Here is a 25817-nt window from a genome sequence, read left to right on the forward strand (position 1 = left end):
TATATATATATATATATATATATATATATATATATATATATATATATATATATATATATATAGAGAGAGAGAGAGAGAGAGAGAGAGAGAGATAGATAGATGTGGAGACGTTGAAAATAAAATTCGCTCGCTCGGTGGCGAAAGCCGCCGCGAAGATTTAAAAGAGGTTCGGCCGTGTGCATCCATCCATCTCCCTCGGCCGTTACTCTCGTGTAATGTAAATATCACTTCACTTCCGTCGTTTTAAGCGCAAGATAAAGAACACCAGAAAAGTCAGTTGCAGCGCGTAGCTTCGGTAAAAGAAAACTAGAAGTTGCGACGATAAGGGAAGTTGACTGTACGTATTGCATACTTTATATATATATATATATATATATTTACATATACGAACACTGAGTGATAGAGTTAGTACACCCAAAATATCAAACTTTTTCTAGCTTTTTTTTTTTTTCGACGAAGTTTTAAGACGTAGTCGTAGGTTCCCAAGAAAAGCAAGTCCCACAACACTACTAGTTCTGATTAACAACTCAATCGACGGATGAAAAAAAAACGATTACTGCTTGTACATGCCAACTGTGTAGCGCACTATATACCCAGAATAGAGAGAGACTATATTACAGAGAGTTTCCAACTACTCCATCATGGTCACGTGGTTTGCGGGCCAACTGCTTTCCCCTTGGCCGCGCGCGTAAGAAAAAAAAAATAAACAAAAGTTGCGAGCGCATTTGCGATTAATTTCCGCAAGAGGCTTCCGCGATTAAATTGAAAGCGTTTAATGATTTGAGATGGACCCTCTCTTCGATAGTGGCTCTCTACTAAAATACCTACCGCGCTGCGCCCTCCGTAATTAAACCCTGAGGTTAGAAGAAAGAAAACGCGGGAGCCTCTTTCGACATACGTCAGAGTAAGTATATCCGCCATTTCTAAACTAAGTAACCGTTTTCTTTTCTTTTTTTTTTTCAACCTGCTTTTGCATTAACAACGAACGCGCTATCCCTTTATAATGCCATTAAATGCAAAGGGGCAAGCGAGCTGGACATGAATGACGAAAGTAATCCCTGGAGAAGGGGAACAAGGGGGACAAAGGACAAACACAAAACTCCAAACAAAAAACGCCTGGTCCGGGTTCGATACCCGGACCAGGCGGATTTTTTCGGTCGCTCACCAGTCACCTAGCTGTGTTTGGAGATTTGTGTTTGTCCTTTGTCCCTCTTGTTCCCTTTCTCCAGGGATTATTTTCATCGCGCTATCCCTTTTTGTCAGTGATTTCGAAGTGCTTTTAATGTAACGACACCGTTGTTTGTTTGTTTTGTATCTCGTCGCGGTGGAGCGCCTGTGCTTGAAACCTCCACAAGAAAAAAAATTCTCAAATGAAGATTAGCAGTGTTCATAAACAATGTTTTTTTTTTTCTTCTTTTTTTAAGTGTATGGCTAATTGCTGGGCGCTTGCGTTGCATACGTTGCATCACGTGACGTCGAGTCACGTGACGTCGATATTCCCCGCTAAATTTAGCGGGAAAACTAAATTGGTGCGTAGGTCACGCCACGTTAATTTTCCCTCTACATTTAGAGCAGGAACTAAATTGCCGTATAGGCCACGGGAGACATCGGGTCACGTGACGTCAATTTAGCCCGCTAAATTTAGCGTGGAAACTGAATTTCGCGGGTTGCATATATCCCCCGACAACTGACGTCGTCTCGCAATCCAATCGCCCTTACCCTCTCCTACCCCGAGCGTACTGTGACGTCGGGCGGCTGCCCAGCAATATCGCCCGGAAGACAAGGCCCGCTCATGACGTCATCTTTAGTGGACCTCCGATCCGTCCCAAGCGCCAAACACGCCGCAAGGCGGAAGACGCCAGGCGGCGCCGCCTAACACAACTCGCGATGACGTTTGGAGCCGTAAAGGCCGCACGCCCATTGTCTTTGTGCGTGCTGGTATCGTGCCCTGCAGGCTATCGGGTCTACTATTTCGGGTTCGATGACGGCGGGGGCCGGCATTACGCGAACAATGTGTTTCTGGAAGGCCGCCGATACCGTCTCACGGGGGAATCCGTACGTGCCACGAATAGAATCTTGGTCCGACGTCGGCCGGGAGCGCAGGAGGAGAAAGAGGATGCGGCGTTCGCGTGTACGCTCTTTCGGAGGGAACGCCGGACCTCGAGGAGATAATCCGATTGGGGAAGCGAGCCGGTTATAGACTCAAACGAGCTCGGTGCGCCCTTTCATCTCGGGCTCAAACACATGACGCAAAACAAGAAACCTAATTTTGGTTCGTAAAAGAGGTCTGTAAAAAAGGATCGTAAAACACTCCCCCCCCCCTCTCCCCCTATAAAGAAGTGCTGCCGAAATATAGCATGGACTGTGCCGTTTCGTCATAATAATTATTCCGTGCAACCACTAACGTGCACACTCACCACTTCACAAATACTCTAGTAAACTGTAATATCGATGTAACGTCTATTAGATTCGAAGATTTTTCTGGAATTAAAATAGGTTAATAGGTATTACGTGTTAAGTGGTATTTTGTAGTATGTATATTATATCTATATATATTTTATGCTGTTGCTTTTTTTAATGCATTTGGACTTACAATGGACCAATAAGCTTCGTCAAGCTGTTTTACTTTTTTTTTTTTTTTGTTTCCGTAACGGAAGTACTTCGAATGGGACATAAGGATTATTATTATTAGTAGTAGTAGAAGTAGTAGTATCGTACTGACAACTCGTGGACGACCAGCGAGCATAGCGCTCGTTGTGTTCATTACTATAGCCACTGATAGAATGAGACCGGCAGGGCGTCTCTTTCGAATGCCCGGCTTCCAGCTTGCTCATGTTGCCTTCCACCGTGCTTCTTCAAATGTGGTACAATGCTTTCTCAATGTCCTCGGGAAAATACATGTACCATGAAACACAAACTACAGCGAGGAAGGGCGAGAATTTAGCTGCCAGCCGTGTTTGAAACTGCGCCTACGGAGGCTGCGCCTATCGAAATCACTGTCCACTCGGTTAGGGTTTGCAGGGACACCAGGTGAGAGTCTAGCCTCAAACCCAGTGACTGGGCTCAAAAACGGTTTGCTGCCCCTGGGGTCGAGTGTTTCTTGGAAAGGTGTATAGGTGGTGAGCCAATTCGGTTCGACCGTTCGAGCCGCCGAAAGGTCATTTAAAACGGTTGTAAAACATGCCACAGACCCGTCCTGTAAAGGGTGCACCGCCGCACTCTACGGTGCGTTGGGAGAAGCCCGCCTTCTGCCATCACTCCTGAGGAGCGATGGCAGAATGCTTGCTTCTCCTAATGCACTACAGGCATGTGGCGGTGCACCCTTTACGTGGGACACACAGATCAGGTGACAGGATGTCATTTCGATTCGTCATCGTTTCATATGCGGAGAGAAACCGAGAAAGAGGAGGATACGGCAGCGCGCATGGGGAGGTCAAAATGCCAAGCTCTGGTTGGAATGATTTGTGGGTAGACCTAAAGCAAGCTGTCCTTGTCTCCCTCGTCGAAAGCGTTCGATTTCGGTGAGAGCCAAACTCCAGACGAGTGCACTGGAGCCATTTCGTTCGGAACGCTTATTATTTATTTTTTCTGTTCTAGAGCGCGTGAAAGAGCGTGTAAATGCAAGCGCTTGGCGCTGACTGTGGTATGGCAACATTTTGTTTTTTCGGCAATTTCTTCGCTTTTTACTTTGAGCGCGTACTGTCGGAATCGGGTACATCAAAGGAACGTCATCACCCTAGACGGACGATGAAGCACCTTAGTACGAGGAGGAGTTTTCTCAAGCATACCTGCAACGCTTTCCGAGGCCACATTTCGTCGAGCGAACACTTATAATACCTAAATAATCTAACTGAACGAAATATATCATTTCATAATTGGACTGAGAGACAAAAGCCAGAAGACCATGTCTAGCAACATCCCAACGGTACAAGCTGGAACCAACTTAGAAACGGGGTAAGAAAAAGACGCAGGGAAGACACGTCAGGGTGCCTGTTGCTAAATCGGAACGCCTGCGCGCGCGTTTTCCGAGTTTTGAACGCAGAATACGTTCAAGGCCCGAGAATCTCGAGGAACGTGAGACGTGACGTCATAAAAAAAGCCGCCATAAAAACCACCACACGCCCGCCGAATTTAGCGGAATAACGAAGGAAACTTCGGCGTCTAGGAAACGGGTTCTCGACGCAGTCGCTTGACCTGAAGTCACGTGGTGTCACGTGGTGGCGTCAGTGACGTCACGTGGCACCACGACGCAACACCAACGTTGCTAGACCAAGTCGGTTGCGGAACGCCTGCAAAGAACCGAAGCCCCTTCTCTCCTTCCTTCCAAGGTCATCGTCCGTCATTCGAAGCGCCATCTAGAGGTCGTGATTCACAACTGCATTGCTCGGACAGGCAACATTGAGGCGCCATCTAAACACTGTGCTTCGAAACATACGCATTCTATAGGCTACGCTGGTGTAGTTACCAAGAGAGCCGTCTCCAAGATCGTGGCGCTTCGAACAGCAGGAGGCAAACTTTTGGAGGAGAGGAGGTACTGCGCGAGAAAGCACCGTCTACGGGCAGTTCCGCAACAGAGCTTATAAGCTCAATTATCGTGACGTCACATGACGTGGTTACCAACCACGTGACCGTGGTAGGAAGACTCATAAATAAACAGACAACGGAGTTTAAAAAAAGCTGCACGTTCGGTAACTCTAGATTTTGTCCGTAAGTGTAAGATTTTACATTAATTTGACTTTACATGCGCTGGTGTGTTTTTTTTCTTGTTTTTTATGTAGGCACACAATTCTTGTTAGCCAGACATATCAAAAATCACAATTTCACTCGCTTTTCTTTTTCTCGCGGAGATTATAATTGGGTTTGGAAATCTGGGAAACTGATATCGAGCACTAATTAAATGCCTGCCCCAAACAACCAAAGCTCTCGACGTACGCACACGGAAGTTCTACGGTTAATTCCGCGTGGAGAGCAAACAACCCCTGGGATTAAAAATACCCTCGTTCAAGGTTATGTACAAAAACAAAACAAACAAAAAAGCAGGAAAAAACACAATACTGTTTTCTTTTTCCAGGGCCCGCTCAAAATGTGCGTGTTCCGAATTACCTTAATAATAATAAAAAGAAAAATATCCATTTCGCTCGGGGCTTTCCGGACTATTAATGAATTTCGGACCCAATTAAAGCGACGGGAGATCTTGCTGCCGTCGTCGGAACAGGTCCCAGAGGACTCGTTTCGCGGAACGCGCTTGGGCTTTTACAATTTCTATTTTATCGTCTTATATTTAATTTTCTTTTTCAGTTACTTACATTTCTGCGCCTTTTTGTGATTTTTGTTTTGTTTTGTTTTAACGCGGGATGTGTTATAGGACCGGCTTCTCTGAAACTGGGCAGCGTTACGAAAGATTAAAAACAAAAACAAAAAAAAAAAACGCTGCCGCTAATATTTAGCGGGCTCACATTCGGCTAAATTTGGCGAGCGAGGCATCAAGCGCCAAACTTGCGCCAAATTAATGGATTAATTATATTAATTAATATTGATCCTTATTTGATGATAGGTATATAAATAAACGCGTCCTTAAGCCGCATATTTCGACTCCCGGCTTCGTCGGATGATTGCAAATTTTGTTTGCTGCAGTGGATTTACGAGCAAACGATGTGTACAGGATGCGGCCGTAAGGACCAACACATCTGGCACGCCTCGCAAAATTGGAATTCCAAACGTACATATCATGAGGCTGGGTGCGCCAACGTAGCTTCGCAACAAGTTTTGTCTATTTTTATATATATTGTTATATATATACGACGACAAAGACGCTGAAGGGAGCTGGCTCGCGCTCGTACTGTGGACGTTCTATTACCGATCATATCCATTGTATCTAAACATCCCCCATTAAATATCCGCGTATTCCTATCCTCACATTTGGTGGAGGCTGCTTAACGGTCCCCGTCCTCTTCTCTGGGTCCCTTTTCGTCGTCACGGAGCTCCGCAGCGGCCGCTCGACCCTCACCCAGATGCCCGGCGAAACCAGACAGGCAGCTGAACAACGGCCCCGTGCCAAGAACCGGCAACGGGATTCCCACGACTTCGCACGTACTCCTGACGCCGGCGTTCATGACTGGCTCAAAATCTTCGACCGAGTAAGCGAGCACAACCGCTGGGACGACACCTTAAAACTAGCCAACGTCGTGTTTTACCTTAAGGGCACCGCTCTTCAGTGGTTTGACAACCAAGAAGATGAAATTAATTCGTTGACGCGTTTAAAGCCGCCTTTGCAGACGTTGTTGGCCCCCCTTAGCGCCGCCGGCAACGAGCTCGCGATACGCTGTCGCGCAAATACCAAGCCTCTACTGAACCCTCCACATCGTACATCGAGGACGTCTTCGCCTTTGCGGTCGTGTCGATTCGAATATGCTAGAGGACGACAAAATCCGCCACCTCTTTAAAGGCTCCTCTCAAGAACTGTTTTCAGTCGTGGCCCCTAAGTCTCCTACGACTGTTCAGCAACTCATATCCGAGTGCAAACACTACGAGGATCTTCAGAGTGGACGAATCCTAAAGGCCCCCAATGCACGCCTCCCAGAAGTTTCCAAGTCCAACTTCTGCCACCGACCTTCCGACGCTGATTCGCGCCATCATCCGTAAAGAACTACGTGAGTTGTTATCCTCACTGCCCGGTTCAAAACCGCGTGCCGAATCGTTCGTCCAACCCGACGAGGCGCCCGCACGCAACATACAACAGATCATCAAGGACGAGTTTCGATCCGCACTCCATCGGGACTCTTCTGTACCCGGCACATACGCCTCAGCAGCTGCTTCGTCGCCACCTGTCCGCGCTCTCTAGCATGTACCGCCATTACGTGCTCCAATGCAACCAGAAAATATGATTCAGACGCCACCCCGACCCTATGCACAACCACGAAGAACAGAAGTGTGGCAAACGAGAGACCGCCGACCAGTTTGCTTCTACCGTCATAACTCCGGTCATGTCATCCGCTACTGTCATCGCCGCAACGACGCCGAAACTTACGGCCGTTCCCCAGCCAAGAATTCTAGGTACTCTGACCACACTGATGCCAGTCGAAACGTCGATGACCCTCCCCTCAGATCCTCCTCTGGTTTCCAGCCGCGTCAAGCTCGATCACCTTCTCCTTACCCAAGACGTCAGCACTCCGTATCGCCGCTCAACAAAACATCCGTCGTCAACCAGCCGTCAAACTAAAAACTGCAGCCTGCCTTGGCGCTACAGAACCTGAAGGTTTCTTTCCAGCTACATTATGCACTAATTTTGAAAATAAGAAGAATCTAGTCGCATTGCGATGGTCAACATAGGTTCACGGATCTCTGGTACCAGGCAGGAGATCGCGATTCAGGAAAACCGATAAACCCAACTTTTCGAAACTTTCCAGCCACACCCGCCGGCGGAAATGAGCCTTCAACTAAGTGTTGTAGATGATAAAATCGAGTCAGTGTCACCACTTCAAAATGTCAATATTAAGATAAATTCACTTACAAAAAGTTACACGCTCAAACAGCAATTATCACTAAAAAAAATTGCACGCATCTAGCGAGCTTACCCCATGTTCGTCGACGGTACAGCATTCGGTGCGCGCTCCATTCACAAAATGTTCCGAGCACAGTCTAGAGGATGGCGTTGGGGAAAAGTATTTTCGGTTTACGGACGCAATCCACTGCCGCCAGAGATCGAGATCATGTAGAAAGTGACGAGCTATTAAAGACATTGCAGCCGCAGTTGCCGGATTCCGTGCAAGCTCCATATGTCCACGGGCAGTATTTGACGCTTTCTGTCGTTATTCGTGCACTCTATGACCGAGCAATGGTGTCCCGATGACCGGGGAACTGTCGCCATCTAAGCCCGTGGCTCTAAGTTTGGGAGTTTAAAACAGAGAAGAAAGAGCGAACGAAGCTCGGTCAATGCATACGCTCAACACCGGCGAAGCCTTTCATCCGGGACTTTCACTGTTTTAACCGCTCCAGCACGGGGGAAAGTGCCGGTAGCCCTTTCCCATTTTCTCTCTCGCCCTCTTTCATTAAAACGGTCTAAACACGCGAATGTTACGTGCCTGAACTCTTTAATAATCTTCCTTCTGAAATTCTACGAGCAAATTCACTGCGTCGGCTGAAGAGAATGCTTAGACTTCACCTACTCGAATGAGATGAGTCGCCTTGCGTTTACCTATTCGTTATTATGTGCGTAGTATGTGCATAACCACTCATCCATTTTTGTACAATCCAAACTTTTTCAGTTTGTCCTACTGATCTGCGTGTGACAAACTTTGCACTGCTTTTGTTCGTGGATGTGTCAATTTTTTATTCTATACTTTTTTGGGCGTCATCACACGAGCCATTGTTGGCTTTGATTGCCCCCGCTCTCTTGTATGCTTTCATGAATGTGTCCTGAATAGATTAAAATAGAATATCCAGCGCTTTACCCCACTTCAACATCTACCACGGCGAATGGGGTGTATTTTTAATACGATTCGGACAAAAACAAACTGAGAAAGGAATGTCTCATCAAATTGAAAATAGGAAAGGGAAATTCGAGAACCTCTCGCGTGTGTAGTGAACACTTCACTGAAAAAGACTTCGCCTCTCCTGATGTTTCCAATGTATACTGCGAGTGCTGGTCTCTCATTAGTTTCGAGTTAATTCCTCTTTGAATTTTGTTAACCAGTAAACCAACATTTTCTCAAAATAACTGGCAGGAAGAAGCGGTAGCTGGCTTCCGGAGTCATTTCAATTAAATCTCTGCTTATTCGACCCAATGACGAGAAACGTGCCAGAACCCCTTTGCGATGGAAGTCTTAAATCTAGTAAGTCGGTGACACTTCAGCGTCCCAAAAAATTCGGTATACGCCTGCTATCAATTACTGCCGTTTGTATGTTTAATTTTGTGGGTCCAAATGGGCTTCGCAGCGAGCAATTTTACATTTGTAAACAATTCTTAGCAAAAATTGGATAGAACAAATTAATCAATCGCCTGAATCTGCCGGGCCATGTCCGACAATTTTAAGAATTTATTAAAACGCCTGCTTTTTTTTTTTTTTTTTTTTTTTTCGAGCAGAAGTTGCGATGTTACAAACGACCCTTTCGAAGCTTCGAAAGCTTTGGAAGGGTCCAAAATGGCGATCACCGTGGCAACCGACAGGGATGAGCCAATCACCTTGAGATGTTTTGTAGTCTGCATGTTGGTATTTGTTTGTGTCCCGCTAGCAGGTGGGAAGGCAATGGCGCTACTTTCCCAGATCCAGTGACTTTAACTTTAGCAAGCGCAACTGTGCGCGCGTGCACAGAGATTTTGTTGTCTTCGTCCGGTTTTTTTATTGTTCCCCATCTTAGGGTCTACAAGATGTCGACAGCACGTCATTTACTTTGGTGAATGCAAAATTTTCTTCTACACCAGCCTCTACAAATCCCCCCCCCCCCCCACACACACACACAAAAAAAAAAAAAAGAATTAGAGGTTGTGCAATAGCCCTGACGCATGCCGCGCAAGCTGTAATATGAAGTTCCAGGCTTGTTTCTTCAACATTTCGAAGCTTTTTTAAATATAAAAAATCAACTTTAAGGCGCTGTTATTCATTAGAATAATGACTCAGAAAAACGTCAAACACGTTTCTTTAATAAATGATTTGTTTTTTACCGGAATAGATGCGAACTAACATATACACTCCGTGTTTTAACCTTGCGCGTCGTCTGCTCGCATCCTACCAGCTACGTGACATGAGGGTGCCCGCGAGGTGGCGCCACCAAAACATCTCGCCCCTAATGAAAAAAAAAAATGTTCGGCACTTTGCGGAACGTTATTAATTTTCTCTCTACATACGTTGAATTAAGATATTAGAGATATATGTAGAGGCACCTTAGATTAGCTTCACATGTTAGTTTATAAAGACGTACAGGCTTCAAACGCCAGAAAACATTGTTTCTTCCTTCGACAACCAAATCATGTAAGCACTACTTAAGGCGCAATCACACTGAGCAAAAAACGCGCGTTGCCGTCGACGTCGACGCCGGCGTCGTAAAATACGAAGCAGTCATACAGGACAACCCGACGGTGGCGTCTTCTCGGGGACTCTCGCGTTTGCCGAAAGAACACGGAATTTTTTTATTCGTCTGCTTCGCACGATTGTTGTTCCTTGCCTTCGCGATTGCATATGCGGTGGGAGACAACCGTCTTCACTGAATGGACAACGGTGATGATTATATACGTTTACACTCCGGTTATATGCAGCATTGGCGAAAGGCACGGACTCGAACGGGCAGCTTCAGAATGTGCTCTTTTGCCGCGTTTTTGTGCAAACAAAGCACGGTGCTGCGCCGGCGCGTCCCAGAGCCTTCGCGTGCGTACCTTTAACACTCCACTTAGCTTGTTCGAGAGTGTTTTCGATGGAGAACTGTTGTATTCCGTAGTGGTGGGTGCACACAAAACTACACAACACATTGGGAGTGATCGCTCCCGCACAGTCGGAGGTAGGAACACACCGCGAACTTCGGTGGCAGCTTTCGCGCAAACGATGAAGAGTAGTTTCACAACGTCGTAAACGCACATAAAACAGTGCTCACAGTCACATGTTCCAATCGGCTTGCTTCTTTTCGCGCTGATATGCTTCCAGCCACGTTTGGCGGGTGCACGAATCCCCCGACCCCTCTGCCTTTTCGGTCGGTCGAAAATAAAAACAGCGAAAACATTTTCTAACCGGAAAAGGGCGACACGTCACGTCCGGACGCTCGCTGATTGGCCCGAGCGCGCGCGTCGACGGACAAATTGGGTTCCGAGGCGTCGTCTCTCTGCGTCGTCCCCCTCGGCGCGCGACTTTTTTCAATACAAAAATAAGCAAAAAATTCTCCCCACGACGCGCGTCTTTCCGCTGTGTGAATGCGCCTTTAGAGCTGCGCTTGCATATTGCGCAAAAGCTTTTTTTTTTTTTTTTTTTTTTTTCATGTGACAACGAGTATGTAGTCAATAAAAAAAATTAGCTAGATACTAAAAGAAGAAGCTCTTAACCAATCAAGAGACATAAAAGATACAGTGTTAGGAGTAAGTTACTTTTCCGAGTTCAAATTCCGCGTACACATCGGTGTTCTTCTGGTCGAGTTGCCACGTGACAGATCATTAGTCCATCGCCGCGTTTCATATTTCAGCGGAAAAGGGACGACACCTGGTGTCGTCGTAGGTCAAAACACCGTTGAACGCTGCACAATGCATACAAACACAGGCACGCACTTTGAAAGCTATAGCTTGAGAAGTTGACTTTCTTTCTTTCTTTGCGTCTGCCCGTACAGCATAGCAGACGCAAAGAAAGATGGCGAATGCAGTGACACGGTTTTGGATAGGGATGCCGCGAACGACCCTAGGTTCGCATTCGAAAGGTTTCGATATTTTCGAACCGAACTCATGTTCGATTACGAAAAGTTTCGATATTTTTGATTGTAGGGAGGTTCGAATTCGAAAAATTCGCAACTTTCCAAAATCGTGGGGTTTCGAATTCGAAACGTTCGAAGCTTTTACGGCTTCTTTCACGGTTTACTTGAGGTTCGATAAATTCGAAGATTTCGAACTTCCCTAATTTGAAATTCGAGAGCTTCGAATGTTTCGATTTTCTTTGGATCAAAAATTCAAAAATTTCGAACGTTTCGAATTTTTAAAGACATAAACTTCGATCAATTCGAGGATTTCAAATTTCTTTCTACATAGAGTTCGAAAAGTTCGAAGGTTTCTATTCTCTTTTAAAACTAAATTCGAAAAAAAAAAAAGACTTCGAAGGTTTTTGATTTGTTTGAAGTCGAAGTGCGCAAAGTTCGAAGTCCGGTTTTCATGTTCCGCCACAGTTTCAGTTTCAAATAACGTTTTCACGCCTCACTGGTTTTCACGAAATCAGGTTTAGAAAAGTTCGGGTGTGATATTTAGACTGCGCGAAGTTGGTCAGGCAATTACATGAGACGCCGAGTGCCCCGGATGTGCTGGAATATTTGCCAGTGCAGTGACGTGTAACAATAGATGAGTAATTGTGACCGCCAGCCCGGGGTGGTCATTAACGTGCACTACGAAGTAGTGGTCCTACGAAAGTTTGTTTAACGATACTCATCCAGTTCGAAACAGCCAGGGGCAGGCAGGTGGTTGAGGTTCAGAAAAACCTTGAAGAAATAATCAATAAATAAACATAACAATAGATGCAAAAATAAAAAGCTGGAGAGAGAAAAAAAAACTATCAAGAACCCGCCGGGAGAGTTGTATTCTTGCTTATTCAGAGGCCCAGAACTATGAAACAAGTTTCTCCTACCAAAATGTGTACAGGCCAAAAGAAACACGTCCCAAAAGTGTAAAATGAGAAAAAAAAATTTTTAAACGCGCTGAACATGGACAATTTTAGAAATGTTAATTTCTAAAATGAGTTAATTTATTCCTCAACGTGAAAAAAAAAACAAAAAAAAACAATACATTATTTTGTATTCTGCAGATGGTAATGATATGTACTGTCTCTGGTGTTAATTTAAATGTGATACCCCAAACAATTTAGGCGAAAAAAAAAATACCAAGTTTAGGGCATAATTGTCCGTAGGTACATGTTTGGATATTTATTCGAAACTCGTCTTGAAAAACAATGATCATATCTTAAGACGACACTCACCTAGGCTATATATAGATCATTCTTTAAAAAGTTTAACATCTCTACCATAAATAGCTTCGGCATTAGCGCGCTTCAAATATGGCACAAACGACAATTGTCAAAAGCCCGTCGTCCTTCCTCGCTCCTTCGGGAATCTATTTTTCTAAAACCAAGCATGCGAGATGATTGAAATAAACGGCATTGTCTTTCGCAAGGAATGCGGCACCCCATATAAAATTGCGAAAAAAAAATTTACGAATGTACCTCACTGCTTGAATCCAAACGAAACCGCCCGCCGGTCTTTCGAAGTTCGATGAACTTTTGACTTTTCAGGAATCAAGAGTTCGACAATTTTCGAATTCTTTAGATAAATAAGTTCGAAAGTTCGAAAATTATCTAATTTCTTAGCGTAGGAAGTTCGAAAGTTCGAAAAGCTTCGACCTTTTCAGTGCAAGAAGTTCGAAAGCTCGAAAATCATTGAATTTTTTAGCCTATCAAGTTCGAAAGTTCGACAAGCATCGAATTTTGCAGCGTAATAAGTTCGATAATTCGAAAAGCGTCGAATTTTTAGTTTAATAAGTTCGAAACTTCGACTTCTGTCGGATTTCTCGGGATGGAAAGTTCAAAAATTTGAAATCTTTCGAACCTTTCGAACCGCTTGATTCGATCATCGAAACTTCGATTCGAAAAAAGTTCGCGGCATCTTTAGTTTTGGAGCTGTTTGAATGGCTCGAACGACTCGAGGCACTCCGACTTCGGGAGAAATACAGTTGCACCGTTACACCGCTCGAATCGCTGCGTCCCTATAGTCAAGGATACAGTCTAACGGTTTGTATGCCGCGGATACACGTTTTCTAGAGCTACCGAGTCAAGTGTTACCGAAGGACAACTTTGAGTAGCGGGTATACGATATCAACCCCCATCAACTGTTTCTTCTTTTTTTTTTTTTTTTTGTTTTGTTTTAGTTGATTCGTAACCGCAAGCCAACCTCAAACTCCCATCAAGAGAGAAGGCGGTGATACGACGCACTCCGCTGTTTGCTCGCTGCGCCGTGCCGAAAGACGGCGCCATAAGTTTCATTTATGGCTAAATCTTTCGTCTGTGAACGCTACCGCCGTTGACAAGTTTGCTGGTCTCAATCTTTAATCGGAAAATAACTAAACCTTGAAATTTCACGAGGTATAAAACTCATCACATCAGTGCACATTCGGTGAAAGTTTGAGCTTTCTCTGCGCAGGCGCCGATATTTCCAGCTCATTTTATAGAGTAAGATCCACAGGGTGTTTTCTCTTTTTTTTTTTTTTAAAGCTTCACAAATTTGCTTAAAAACTAAAAAAAAAAAAAAAAACGTGAACGTTACACTACTGCAGTTTTACATGTCAGTTGTACGGTCAGGGGAACATGATACTGGGGGCTAACCGTCACGAAAAGTTGAATATAATTAGGTAAAATTTGTTTACTGACTTTTTTAATTAGTGAAAATAAGCATATCGTTCCATTCAGAAACTTGCCGAGCGTCATCAAATATCACTTAAAGGGATACTGAACCAAAATTTGAATTTGGCAAAATAAGGCTCTAGAAGCGTTGAACTGGACTCTACGAACTCCGAAACATTGCTCGTAGATCGATATCTCAAACGGATGGCCGCACTTTCCAAAAAAAAGGCCCGCGATCAAGCGAGGCCTCTGACATCACTGTCCTCCGGGAGAATTTGAGAATGAGGGGGAGCGGCCTCGCTTCTCTCCTCCTCGCTTCGGTTCACCAGCTCGACACGGGACGTAGTGAGGAGGAGAGGGAATAAGAATCGTGACGTGCCTTGCCTTGTCGGCCTCGTCGGCCGGGTTCAGTCGGGCGCTTCTTTTCTAAAAATATGGCAATCCGTTTGAGATATTGCTGTATGAGTGATGTTATTGGGTTTTGCATCGTCCCGCCTATCTGTCGAGCCTTGTTTTGTGAGTTCGAAATTTCGGTTCAGTGTCCCTAGAAATATTAGGAGCGCGTGGGAAGCACGCGTAAAGTGCGCTGCAGTTACCATTAGTGCACCAGGCGCAAAGCTGGTGTTGAACAAAAAACGCGGATGACAAAAAACGAAGCGCGCGCGCGTTTTCTCGCCCACAGCCTTGCAGGAGTTTCAACATCAGCGCTTCCCACACGCTCCAAGTCATTCGGAAACAGGCTGATTTAGTAGTTCTCGATGACGCTCAGCAAGCTGGTAATTGCAATCGTATGTTTATCTTCACCGAGAAAAGAAGTTAATGAACAAATTTTAGTTAATTAACCGACCCATCGCGACAAATAGCCCCCTATATTTTGTCTGTGCTGACCGTTTAACCTGCCCGCACAAACCGCATTTGTGCAGCCTCGACGGCTTTTTTTTTTTTTTTAGTCTGTAAAGTTTAAAAAATACACCCTGTATATCGCAACCGGAAACAGTGGGATTTAAATTCCCGATTTTATACTCCATCTCACAAATGTCTGCAGTGCCGTGTGGCAGCGCAGACAAGAGCACGAGTGCGTACGACGAGCTCAGCTCGCGCACAGAAGGCACTTTCCAAAGTCGCACGCTCGCGCCCGTTCCTTTGCCAGCACTGCAGATGTTTCCGAGATGGAGGAGAGACAGTTCTCAACGCGCATAGGAAAAACGGTAGAATAGTGCTACAGATACCAGAGTTATAGGCTAACTTAGCGTTAGATTTACTACTGTTAACGGAAACTCTAGCATTGAGCGCACAAAATATCTTCTTTTTTTTTTTTTCGGGCTTTCACACATTGGAGGACACAAAGTCCTTTGTGGGCATTGTACCATTTCTGTCCCGTACTAATTGCTTTAAAGAATTCTTTCTTTCCATGCACGGCTGCGTTTTAATCTCGCTGTGTCCACTCGCACGCTCGGCGACTTCCTATAATGACTTTATTTCAGAAACTGTCACGCTTTCTCTTTTCTCTGATGTATGACTATGCAAATGATGTCGAACCGCGCTATTCCTTAGGGCGTTTTCGTTCATATTCGTTTGCTCGCTCATTCTTGCTGCAGTGTTTGTCTTTTGCGTCGCTGTAGTTTCTTCCCCCGCAATAACCTCAAATGAGGTCGTAGTATGCAAAAACAAATACACAAAATAATAGTGAATTCATAAAGATACGAAACCCTTTCGCGGTTATTTGCCCTTCATCTTTGATGTTTACCCTGTAAAGGACTGTTTCTGTAAGTAATTGCATTCTCTATTTCTGATTCAAACTTTAATATTCATTTCACTTTGTTTTTACTTACTCCACCCTTTAATACTTTTCAAAAATAAACTTCTTCTTCTTTTCATGTAGACATGTGAAAACAAGACACCAATTTGGCCGCTAAAGTAAAAAAAAAAATCGAGTTTTTCTTATTTAATAAGTGCATTTAATCTAAAGCGGCTGGCAAAAACAATTGTGGCAGTTCACCCTTGGAATTGCTACCCAGCGTAGAGCAACGCTTGGATGTATGTAGCGCACAAAGATTTCTATAGGATTAATCCATATACTACATCTGTTCCTTTCTAAGCCATAAACAACAAACAACTACTACTTTTGCATCTATAAAAAAAAAAAAAAATTTAATTCTTTTTACAAAGAAAGTTGAAAGTAATTTTGTTGTACGTATGCTTAGACCAGCTAAGACGGCCGGTAGTTAGCCTCAATTCGTCTCAGCTGTAGGTGAGAAATTTAGCCAGTGCAGTAGAACCGCTATCCTGGGCTCTTTAACGTGCACCACGTAGTAGTGATACACGACCTCACGCCTCCACGATGCTCATCCAGATCGAAACGGGCAGCGGTGGGGATTGAACTCAGGATCCCTGGGTTATGCAGCGCGAGATTTCGCTCCAAGCGCTGCGAGCTCCGGTGCACCGGTCCGTGAATTTATCCTTTAAATTTGGCGCGGAAATTGACTTCACTTCACCTAGCGTCACGTGACGTCAAGATGGACATCGCAACGTTCAGTGACGTCAATTTCCCCGCTAGATTTAACGGGGAAATTGACTCATTGATACTATTACTTCATGTGTCTTGATTCACGAGGCGGGATAATTAATAAACAATTATTATACCCTCGTTCACTTCCCGCAACGACTTTTTATAAACAAATTAACAATAAAAATTATTATTATTATTATTATTAAACAACCGCTTCTTAAATACTGCATTACATATGCATTCATGGCCAACTTCCTGGCACATTTCGTGGAATAAGAAGTTTTCAAGAACATATAAAAATTATAATTGATTTGCGTTCTAGTATATAAGGCAGTTACAGCCCTCGGAAACATTACAACCTTCTGTCAAAAAAAAGAAAAAGAAAAAAAAAAACAGGCTTTGATCATTTTGTTAATGCAACCCATAAAATAAAAAACTAAAAAAACTGTAGAGTTGTGGATTAAAAACTATGCGCGTCCAAAAGTTTAATTACTGCTTGTTGATATCTTATGACTGTCATCTAAAACATTTCCGGATGACATTGCGATATTTGTTGCTGTTCAGTCGAAATTCTCATTTTAACTGAAGGGATGTCCAAGAACGTTGGGGATGCTAGGGGAAAAAAATTATCAAAGCGCACGCGAGCTGGTGAGTATTAATAATGATGTTTAAACCCTAAAACTAAAAACAAAACCTGAAAAAAAAAAAAAAAGTAGAAGGGACAAGAAAACACCGTTTGTCCACTTTCGTCTTTCCCTTCTTCTTTGTCTTCAAGTTTCCTTCCCGGCCTCTGGGTTTAAACATCATGATGCATTCTAGGACTTCGAAGGTAAAGTTCGCTGCCATTTATTGAAAGAAACGCGCCTTACCTGCTTTTGTCGTCTGCTGTCGGTTGGCGACCGCCCGACGAGAGCGAACAGGAGCCGAAACGTCCTCCGACTTCTCTTCCCCGACGATCATGCCCTTCTGCACGTTCTGCGGAACCTTGCTCAGGGCCACCACTTCGACTCGGATCTTGGGGCACCTGCCCTGCCGCTCGAGTTCCCTGTACACCCGGAGGTAGGAGTCGTTCAGAGCAAACCAAGAGCCGTCCTTTTCCACGACTTGGATTCTGGGGACGCGCTCGTTGCTCTGCTGGAGGAGCTGGTGTCCCACGTCGTCGATGACGTCCGGCGTCAGGATGTACGAACTCGCAGAATCGTGCAGGAAATGGATCTCAGACGGGGCTAGAAGCATGGCGGATCCCTTTGCTGGCACTCGGAAGACTTCAGCAGATGATCAAGAAGCCCACTGAAGCAGAAGATTCTGAGGCCGACTGAAACAGGCGATTATGCTGCCGACTGAAGCAGACGGTTCTGAAGCCGTCTGAAGCAGACGATTCTGAAGCCGACTGAAGCAAGCAATTATGAAGAAGATTGAAGCAGACGATTCTGAAGCCGACTGAAGCAGACGATCCTGAAGCCGTGTTCGCACGTCTTGGATATGTGGGGTCACGTATAAACATTTAGTTTAGAACGCGGGACTTAGTTGTTTTTGTGTGCGGCAGGGAAGCTAAAATCAGCACACTGACGTTTTACATATTTTGTTAGTTGTAACTCACACAACGAGTTCACACACACTTCACGAGCGTTTTTAGTTCAGTTTCGTTTTCTCGTAGTCCGGTTACTTTGGAAAGTGATTAGGTGGAGTCCACAGATGGTTCGCTTGTTGTTTGGTGATTGCAAAAAGATCTGCCTTCTAATGGTTATTGTGCGAATCGTTGGTAGGTTTGCTGCACTGACCACCTAAGCCTCCGAGTGTGTTCTTGGGTGATATAGAAAGTCAATGCCGGCATTAAGTTCAAGGCAGATCATTTTTTTAAAGCAGCATCGATACCAACCATGACCTGCGGAGACTGCGGCACTTACGACTGACGATTCTGACGTTGACGTCTACGATGACCTAGCCATGTCTTGCGTCGTTCTAGTTTCCCGGCGTTCCGTCTGAAGACTGCGAACTTATTACAGAATACGGAATTCCATTATTAACCCGTTTTTGTGAGCGGGGCCGCGATGGTTACGTACTTGGAGGTAGCGAGTACGCTTTGCTTCGAAGATGAAAATGACGCTGATCCCCAAGAGCGTTGCTCCGCATCCCGCATCTCCCCGAGCATCCCTACATCAGCATCACTGGTCGCGCTCCGTTATTCGTTGGAAACCGTTGCTACTCTCCTACTCTGTTGACGCATTCGGGTGATCACGTGCAAAAACACGCGAAATCTTTCGTTTTCTGATCACGCACAAGTCACCTAGCTGTGTTTGGAGATCTGTTTTTGTCCTTTGTCCTGCTTGTTTTCCTTCTGCGGGGATTATTATCGTCAGTTAACAAACACGTTTAATCTTTGTGACGTCATTCAAAATATTCGGTCGTATAAAGTTTTGCTATCAGCACCTGGATTACAGGAAGGCATTTTTCTGCTATTCAGTATAAATAAACTATTTTAATCATTGAAGTTCTAATACAAGGTAAACGTTCTACGAAGATATAACAAATGTCGTTTCTTTTTTTTTTTTTTTTTTTGCCAGCTAATGCACGCTGACCTAATCGCTAGCGCATAATCAAAATGGCCCCGTCCTGAATCAAAAGCGTGAATCGCTGGTACGCCGTCGTTGAAATCCAATTTCACCCTTTATTTTGAACATTTTGAGGAAAAAAACTCGTGACGTTAAAGTTGTCCATTCCCAATCACTGGATTGTGCGTACGCGTGGTCGCTAGTCTGTCAACAAACGTATAAAAGAAAAACAGGCCAGTCGCCCGGCCATCATGCTGCCGCGCTACAGGCCATGCGCCCGCCTTGCTGGGCTGTTCAAATGGCACCAAAACCAACACCACCTTCACAGTAAGCCAGTCTTTGCTCTTCAGTCGAGCCGTGCATTTTGTACGCCGCTAGCAAGCCAGACGTTCCTTAAAACGCCCGAGCTGCCGGCACCCGTGATCACCAAAACCGCCGAAGAAACGCCGGAAAAAGCTGCCAAGTCGAAGCGCCCGAGAGGTAAGGGCGGGAGAAAAAACTTCAAGCGAACGGAGACGAACTCGGCCTTCGTCGACGCCGACCCGGACACTTTCGGCACGCTCGCCGACGGCTCGGAGCCGCTTCGCACCGGTGCCGAACTCCTGCCTGAGGACGACGATGACGATCCGTCCGTGCTTGTCCATTTGGATAGGTCGCCTGTGAGGGTATATGAGAAGCAGATCAAGACCCTGGTTGACGAGCGAAAGGTAAGCGAGAGTTTCAGAGCACGTGACGTGATCCTCGTGCTGGGTTAGTTGTCATATTTTTCTTCCAACCAGTTTTGTTTTTGTTGATTTTTTGTGAATAGTAATTTTACAGATTGTTCTCTGTAATCGTTCATGTGCGCAGATCAAGGAGGCCCTGAACCTTTTCTTCGAGATCCAGAAAGCGTACGGAGTTCGTCCGACCCACTCCATGTTCACCATGCTTATCGGCGGCTGCGGACGCGTGGGGTACACCAAGATGGCGTTCAAGCTCTTCAAGAGCGTACGTGCCACTAATTCTTCGCATTCACTCTATACTTGGCTCATGCTAGGCCGACAGGGCGGTGGGAGCTTAGTTCCCGCAGGACCAATCAGTCGCCTGCCTTTTATCGCCCGACCCCAGTCTCTGCACAATGGTGGGCACAGGAAGTGTGGTCACGGCGTGCCGGGCCGATGGTTGCGCGAGCGCGACGCTTCCACCTCCCTGTGAGCTTATCGGTGAGCGGAACAGCATCTATGTCTGCCCGTGCCTTCGTTAGTCATTTTCATGAGGTGCCAGCACAGGTATGTAGCAGTGGCATAGCCAGGAATTTTTTTCGGGGGTGGGCGGAGGTGGCTGGGATGTCCATGACTAGGGGTGCAGACAGGGGGAGGTGGGGTCAGAATGCATGTGTATATTATAAGGTCAGCTGGATTTCGGGGAGGGGGTTGAAGCCCCATAAGCCTTCCCCCTGGTTACGCCACTGTACGTAGTAACATTAAATAGGGGTGACTTTGTTTTCCCATGTTTTAGGATAAAAAATCATGAGAAAAATTTTGAGACTAGCGATTGAAAAGCAAACAGCGCAAAGGACACGGACAAAGACATAATGTTGTGGTGCATTCATCTTTTCTTTGTCAGTGTCCTTTCCACTGTTCTGTTCTTTTTTTTTTTTAATTACGGCCTACTAACGAGCCCACTCCTTAATACTGCCTAGGGGTCACCTTCATTAGAGGTTCGCTGGTTGAGGTTACACATCCCTGTGGTCAGACCACGGACTGAACTGTGCAGTCTGTCTTACGCTTGTCTTTCAGGCAACCAAGTTTTGCTGAGCGCCAAAGAATGCCACCTGGTTTTGCAAAGGAAGTGAAGCTTTTTGCCGAATGCCACGGAATGCTACCTGTTTTTGTCACATACAAAAAAGGCTACCGAGCACATCTGAGCATGCGAGTGGTTGTTGCAGCTCTTTGAGAAGGTTGGGTGTTTTCTTACGGGTTAACTTTGCAAGTGGCTCACATCGACGCCAACAAAGTGTTGCTGGCCCTCTCATTGTGTGGCAGGCCACTTGGTCGTTTGCTTTTACGACACGAGATCAGCTGCCACTATACCCCGTTTCACATTAAGTTCGACCGCAGCTACGATTGGTTCGGCCACAGCTACGATTGGACAGAGTCAATCAAGCATCGCCACCTACATGTCGCTTATCATCTTGAGTGTTTTCTATCGTCGGCTAAACCAGTCACGTACAGAAAAGGTGCAAGATTGTGCCTCATTCACTGTGTGTGATGGACTTGCTTTGGTGTTACTCTAGCTGAAGTTTATGCGACTCAAACTGAAGTTCTCTTAATCAGAAGTGTACGAACGAAAAGGTAATCGTGAGCAAGGCCACTGCAACCGACGCGAGTATAAGGTGTCCACTGCCGTACCAACAAACAAAACGGGATGCCGCTTTTCACCAGGGAGACACGGGCATAACACTGCAAATTGTAAGTGCTGACATCGGTAGTTCCAAAAGAAAAATAGCAACAAAAAACTGTGAGAAAAAAAAAGGTGACAGGTTAGGCACGTCTGTTTGGCTGTAGTGCATTGAAGTTGTTTAGATGCCTTTTAATTGTTTATTTTTATTTTTTTATATATACAATTCATGCTGCCAGTGTTTGCTCGCAAAATAAAATTAAGAAAGACTGGGTTCCGCTTTCAAGAGTGACAGTTTGATGATTCTTTGTGTTTACTGTGATGTCTCGTTAATATACGGGCTCCTCCGTTTCCCCCGAAATATGGTTCATAATGTGGTTTCGTCTGTAACAATGAGACAACGTTTACCCCTGAAAGTATAAGAGGATGGCCATATAAACGAGGTAATATTAACGGGACACGACTTCATTGAAGCTTTGCCAGTAATTCGAGACCACCGGCGTCTGCTACTATGCCCCGTTGTTTCGAGGAGTCCTAAATACACCGGAATTAGGCTAACCTCTTCCTCTAGACCAGGGGGTCTCCAAAACCCAGCCTGCAGGCCAAGTATGGCCCACGGAAGTCTTCCGACAGGCCCGCGGCTGGCCACAGTCCTTCCAGTGGAGTCCGGCCCACCTCCGGCCAGCAGACCCGCTCCTACAGTGCGAAAATTGCGCCTAAAGAAATGGAGCCGTGGCACGCTCCAAATGCGCGTAACGAAGATACAAGAAAGAACTAGAGAAACTGCATCACAGCGCGGGTCCTCTCGCCATGATATTAATTGAACGTTGTCATCACCATTCTTGGTCCCCTGCTTCGTGTCTGTTTGACTATGTTAAGATTCCTTTGCATTATCTTGTATACTCTGTTTAGTGCCCTCTTTCATAACTATTGCATATTGTCAGCATTTGTTTTATCATTCTGCTCAGTCTTTTGCACTGCACGAATGTGCTAAATTGTCATGCATTTTTATTTTTGCCTGGAGAGTTTTCTTGGCTGTGACTGTAATGTCATAATTGGCTAAATATTACATTTCAAGTTGAAATATATGTATTCATCCACTTTAGGTTTTTCAATACTTTAACATTCATTTCTGCGTTTAAATGCTTTTCTAGGTTTATTTATTTTGTTTTGTGTTTTTCTCGTTTATAATCAGTATTTTTTTTTTCGGCCCTCAATATCGCGACAGATATGTAATCTAGCAATAGATATCTAATCTACCCCTCGGCCACAAAGTTTGGAGACCTCTGCTTTAGATCTATTATATGAGCTCTATGCTTTTGACCAACATTACTAAAACCACTCAGTTGGGAAACTTCCATAGGAGCCCGCTTCGGAGAACTGTCTCCAACCCATACTTTAACACTGACCTTGACAAGATCTTGGCGCCGCCTTCTCTTCTGCACCGGTCGCTCCGGGAACTAGTTGTACGCACCGGACCAGAGTAGAACAGAAGGCAATAAAATCTTATCAGCCTCTGCAAAGAGAACTTTTGCCGATCCCTTGTCTCGAAATGGATTACGTGCTGCCAACTAAGCAACAAACAAACTAACAGCACAAACCGACAGCTGAGGGGCAGCGTTGTAGCCATATTTGGGGTCCAGTGGCTTGGTTCCAGTGGATGCGAGGGGTCCGCGTTCCAATGACACGGACCCCATCGCCGTCCTACCAATTTCACTCATTACCACTGTCACAGATGAGGGACCGTGCTATGGATCCGACGCCTGCCGTGCTGACGGGCCTGTTCAACGCATGCGCGGAGGCCCCCTTCCGCGAGCTGGGCCTGGAGAAGGCGCAGCTGCTCTACGACCGAATCCAGCTCAAGGGCTGGTTGCCGAGCAACATCACCTACCACGCCATGATCAAGGCCTTCGGCAGGTGCGGCGACATCGAGATGGCCTTCAAGGTGACTCTTGACCGGCTTCTGACACTTCCGCCACGTTCGGAAGGCATTGCCGTAATTAGCTGAGCGTCTTGACGGATGCTACGCTGCCCTTGATCATCTTTGTTTCGTTCAAAGTGCACTTTCTGATAACATTTTGTATGTTTGCATTTTTCAACACAGATTGTGTTATAGGACTGCTTTCCATGGGATGAGTGTGACGTGGCAAAAGGGACGTCCCGAGAAACCGTCGCACGCAGACACTAGGCTTGAGGCGAGACATTGGCTGCTAAATTCGGTGGCTTACCGTGACTAGAAAAGCTCACAGAATGAACACGCATTACAGTTTAAGCCATACAGCCCATTTTGTGTCGTCGTATTTTTATGTTACACATAACATAAATAAGTGACTGCTTTCTACTCATAGAGTTCACTGTTTGGCACTACAATGTGTGTTTCGGTTTAATGCATTTATGAGATTTTTACGCAGATCCATGCTGCAAACTCCCCGGCAAGCACTCTGAAGAAATATTGGGGCAGGGAAACAGACTGGGGGTCTTCACAAATTACAAACCGGGCTTGTTATTTCACAAAGATATCTCTCTATAGTAGTGCGAGTGCGAGCTGGGCCCATTTTCTGGAACGCGAACCGTGGTTTAAAGTTAACTATTGTCCCTAGAAGAGGGAATTCTAGGTCACGTGACTGAAAGAGCAGGGGCGCCGAGGGAGGAGCAGTACCTACAAGCAAAATGGCCGCGACGTCGCTTAATGAGGGCTTCTTGGTTCTGCTGAACATTCATTTCGATCCGGCTGTTATATTAATGACGCACCATCAACCTATTAGCACGTCAAGCAAAGCGGTAGTTCAGAGGGACTACTAAACTAACCGGCGGCAGCATTCCGCGAGCGCATCATTCTTTAGCAGTCCGGGATCTAAGACATGTGACGGTACATAAGCCTTGCAAGTGTTTTTATGGTGAGTAAAAAAAATGTTTTGCGAACGAGTGTTGGTATATATTTATACTAACACGTTTAATTTGTTACATTATGCACGCCAACTCGTGAGCAGCGATTACTTTGCGAAGAAAGGGGGTTATCCTCGATAAAGTCTTTGTTCCGGGTGAACAGCTGGGACATTGTACTGTTTTCTTGTTCGCAGTGCACCCACAGTATGCTGACAGCATCGAGGTTTCTACATATCCCCGGTGGCCTGCAATTCAACGGTGACGAGATGCTTAGCTCCTCGTCACCGCTGAATCGGTTGGGCAAAAGGAAAAGGGGGCAAACAGTTGAGATCAGCAGGAATCGCAGAAACCTGCGTCGCAAGGAACAAAAACGAGACTGCAGCACCGGCGTTGCCAGAGTAGAAGGCACACGGGAAAGTTGTGTGTTGTTTATGGCGAAACATATTGAAGGAAATGTTTCTTACATTTTCGAATATTCGTCGGCGAACTCTAGCATAGTAGCTAAAATTTCTTCGTACCATCTGAAGCAAATAAAATTGTCTTCAGGTACAACATTACTACATTTTGACTTAAAATACCATACTAGATCGATAATAACTAGCGGAAAAAGTGGATAAACAAAATGATCGGCTTGTTTCACCGATAGATGGCGCATCTTGCTGCCCAATCAAAAATAATAGACACCGTGGTTTACCAAATTGGGTTTACCATCGCTTCGAGAAAACCGGCCCTGGAGTGTGAGCAAAAGTGCTTTCATCACCGCATTCCTCTTTGCGCAGATCATGGACGAAATGGCCGCGCAGAAGCACGCCATCACGACGGAGACCTTTGCGTTCCTGCTCATGGCATGTATCTCAGACAAACAGGCTGGCTTCACACTCGGCCTCAAGGTATGCTTTGCGACAGAATCCCGCAACACTGTTCTGTAACATTGTTTTATTATCCTCTAAATGAGATTGACAGCTATTTCACGAAAGTTATCGACTCGAACAGCTGTGCCGAATGCTGATCATAGTCCCGTCTATAACAAACTACTCTTGCAATGAACACTCCTCTCAGAGGGTCATTTTTTAAAACAGGCTTTCAACACTTAAAGGTATACTCCACCGATTTTTTGAGCTACTTAAACTAACTATATTTTCTGACTCCCCGGCCTTTAGCCTTTCCGGTATGCTATTTAGCATCGCGAAATTCATAATAGGTATCGTGAAATCGACAAATGAAAATGGTGCAAAAACCAATATTCAAATATTCGCGCACTTTTCAGTGCCGTGACGTCAGTGGCAGGCAGGCTTGCCAGTCGAGCAAGTCGTCTAAAAATAGAATATGCCAATCATTTGTTCCGTGCTGGAGCGCGGATATGGGAGCGAGCTTCCAAAGCACTCATTTGACACCATGAAACTGCTTCAAATCCGTTGGGAACAA

The 25817-nt window shown here is 45.3% G+C and overlaps 1 protein-coding gene across 1 annotated transcript in view; it reads left to right on the forward strand.

Annotated features, from left to right (window-relative positions):
- Nucleotides 1-19160: 19160 nt before the first annotated feature.
- The window catches only part of LOC8043260 (pentatricopeptide repeat-containing protein 1, mitochondrial), a 28140-nt gene continuing 21483 nt past the window's right edge, over nucleotides 19161-25817 (forward strand). The window contains exons 1-4 of the mRNA XM_029989945.4: nucleotides 19161-19834; nucleotides 19977-20114; nucleotides 23242-23451; nucleotides 25172-25282. Coding sequence (XP_029845805.3) covers nucleotides 19379-19834; nucleotides 19977-20114; nucleotides 23242-23451; nucleotides 25172-25282 — 915 coding nt within the window. The 5' untranslated portion in view covers nucleotides 19161-19378. The remainder of the gene's footprint in view (nucleotides 19835-19976; nucleotides 20115-23241; nucleotides 23452-25171; nucleotides 25283-25817) is intronic.

This window comes from Ixodes scapularis, unplaced genomic scaffold, assembly GCF_016920785.2.
Source record: "Ixodes scapularis isolate PalLabHiFi unplaced genomic scaffold, ASM1692078v2 PGA_scaffold6__148_contigs__length_123643588, whole genome shotgun sequence".
NCBI lineage: Eukaryota > Metazoa > Arthropoda > Arachnida > Ixodida > Ixodidae > Ixodes > Ixodes scapularis.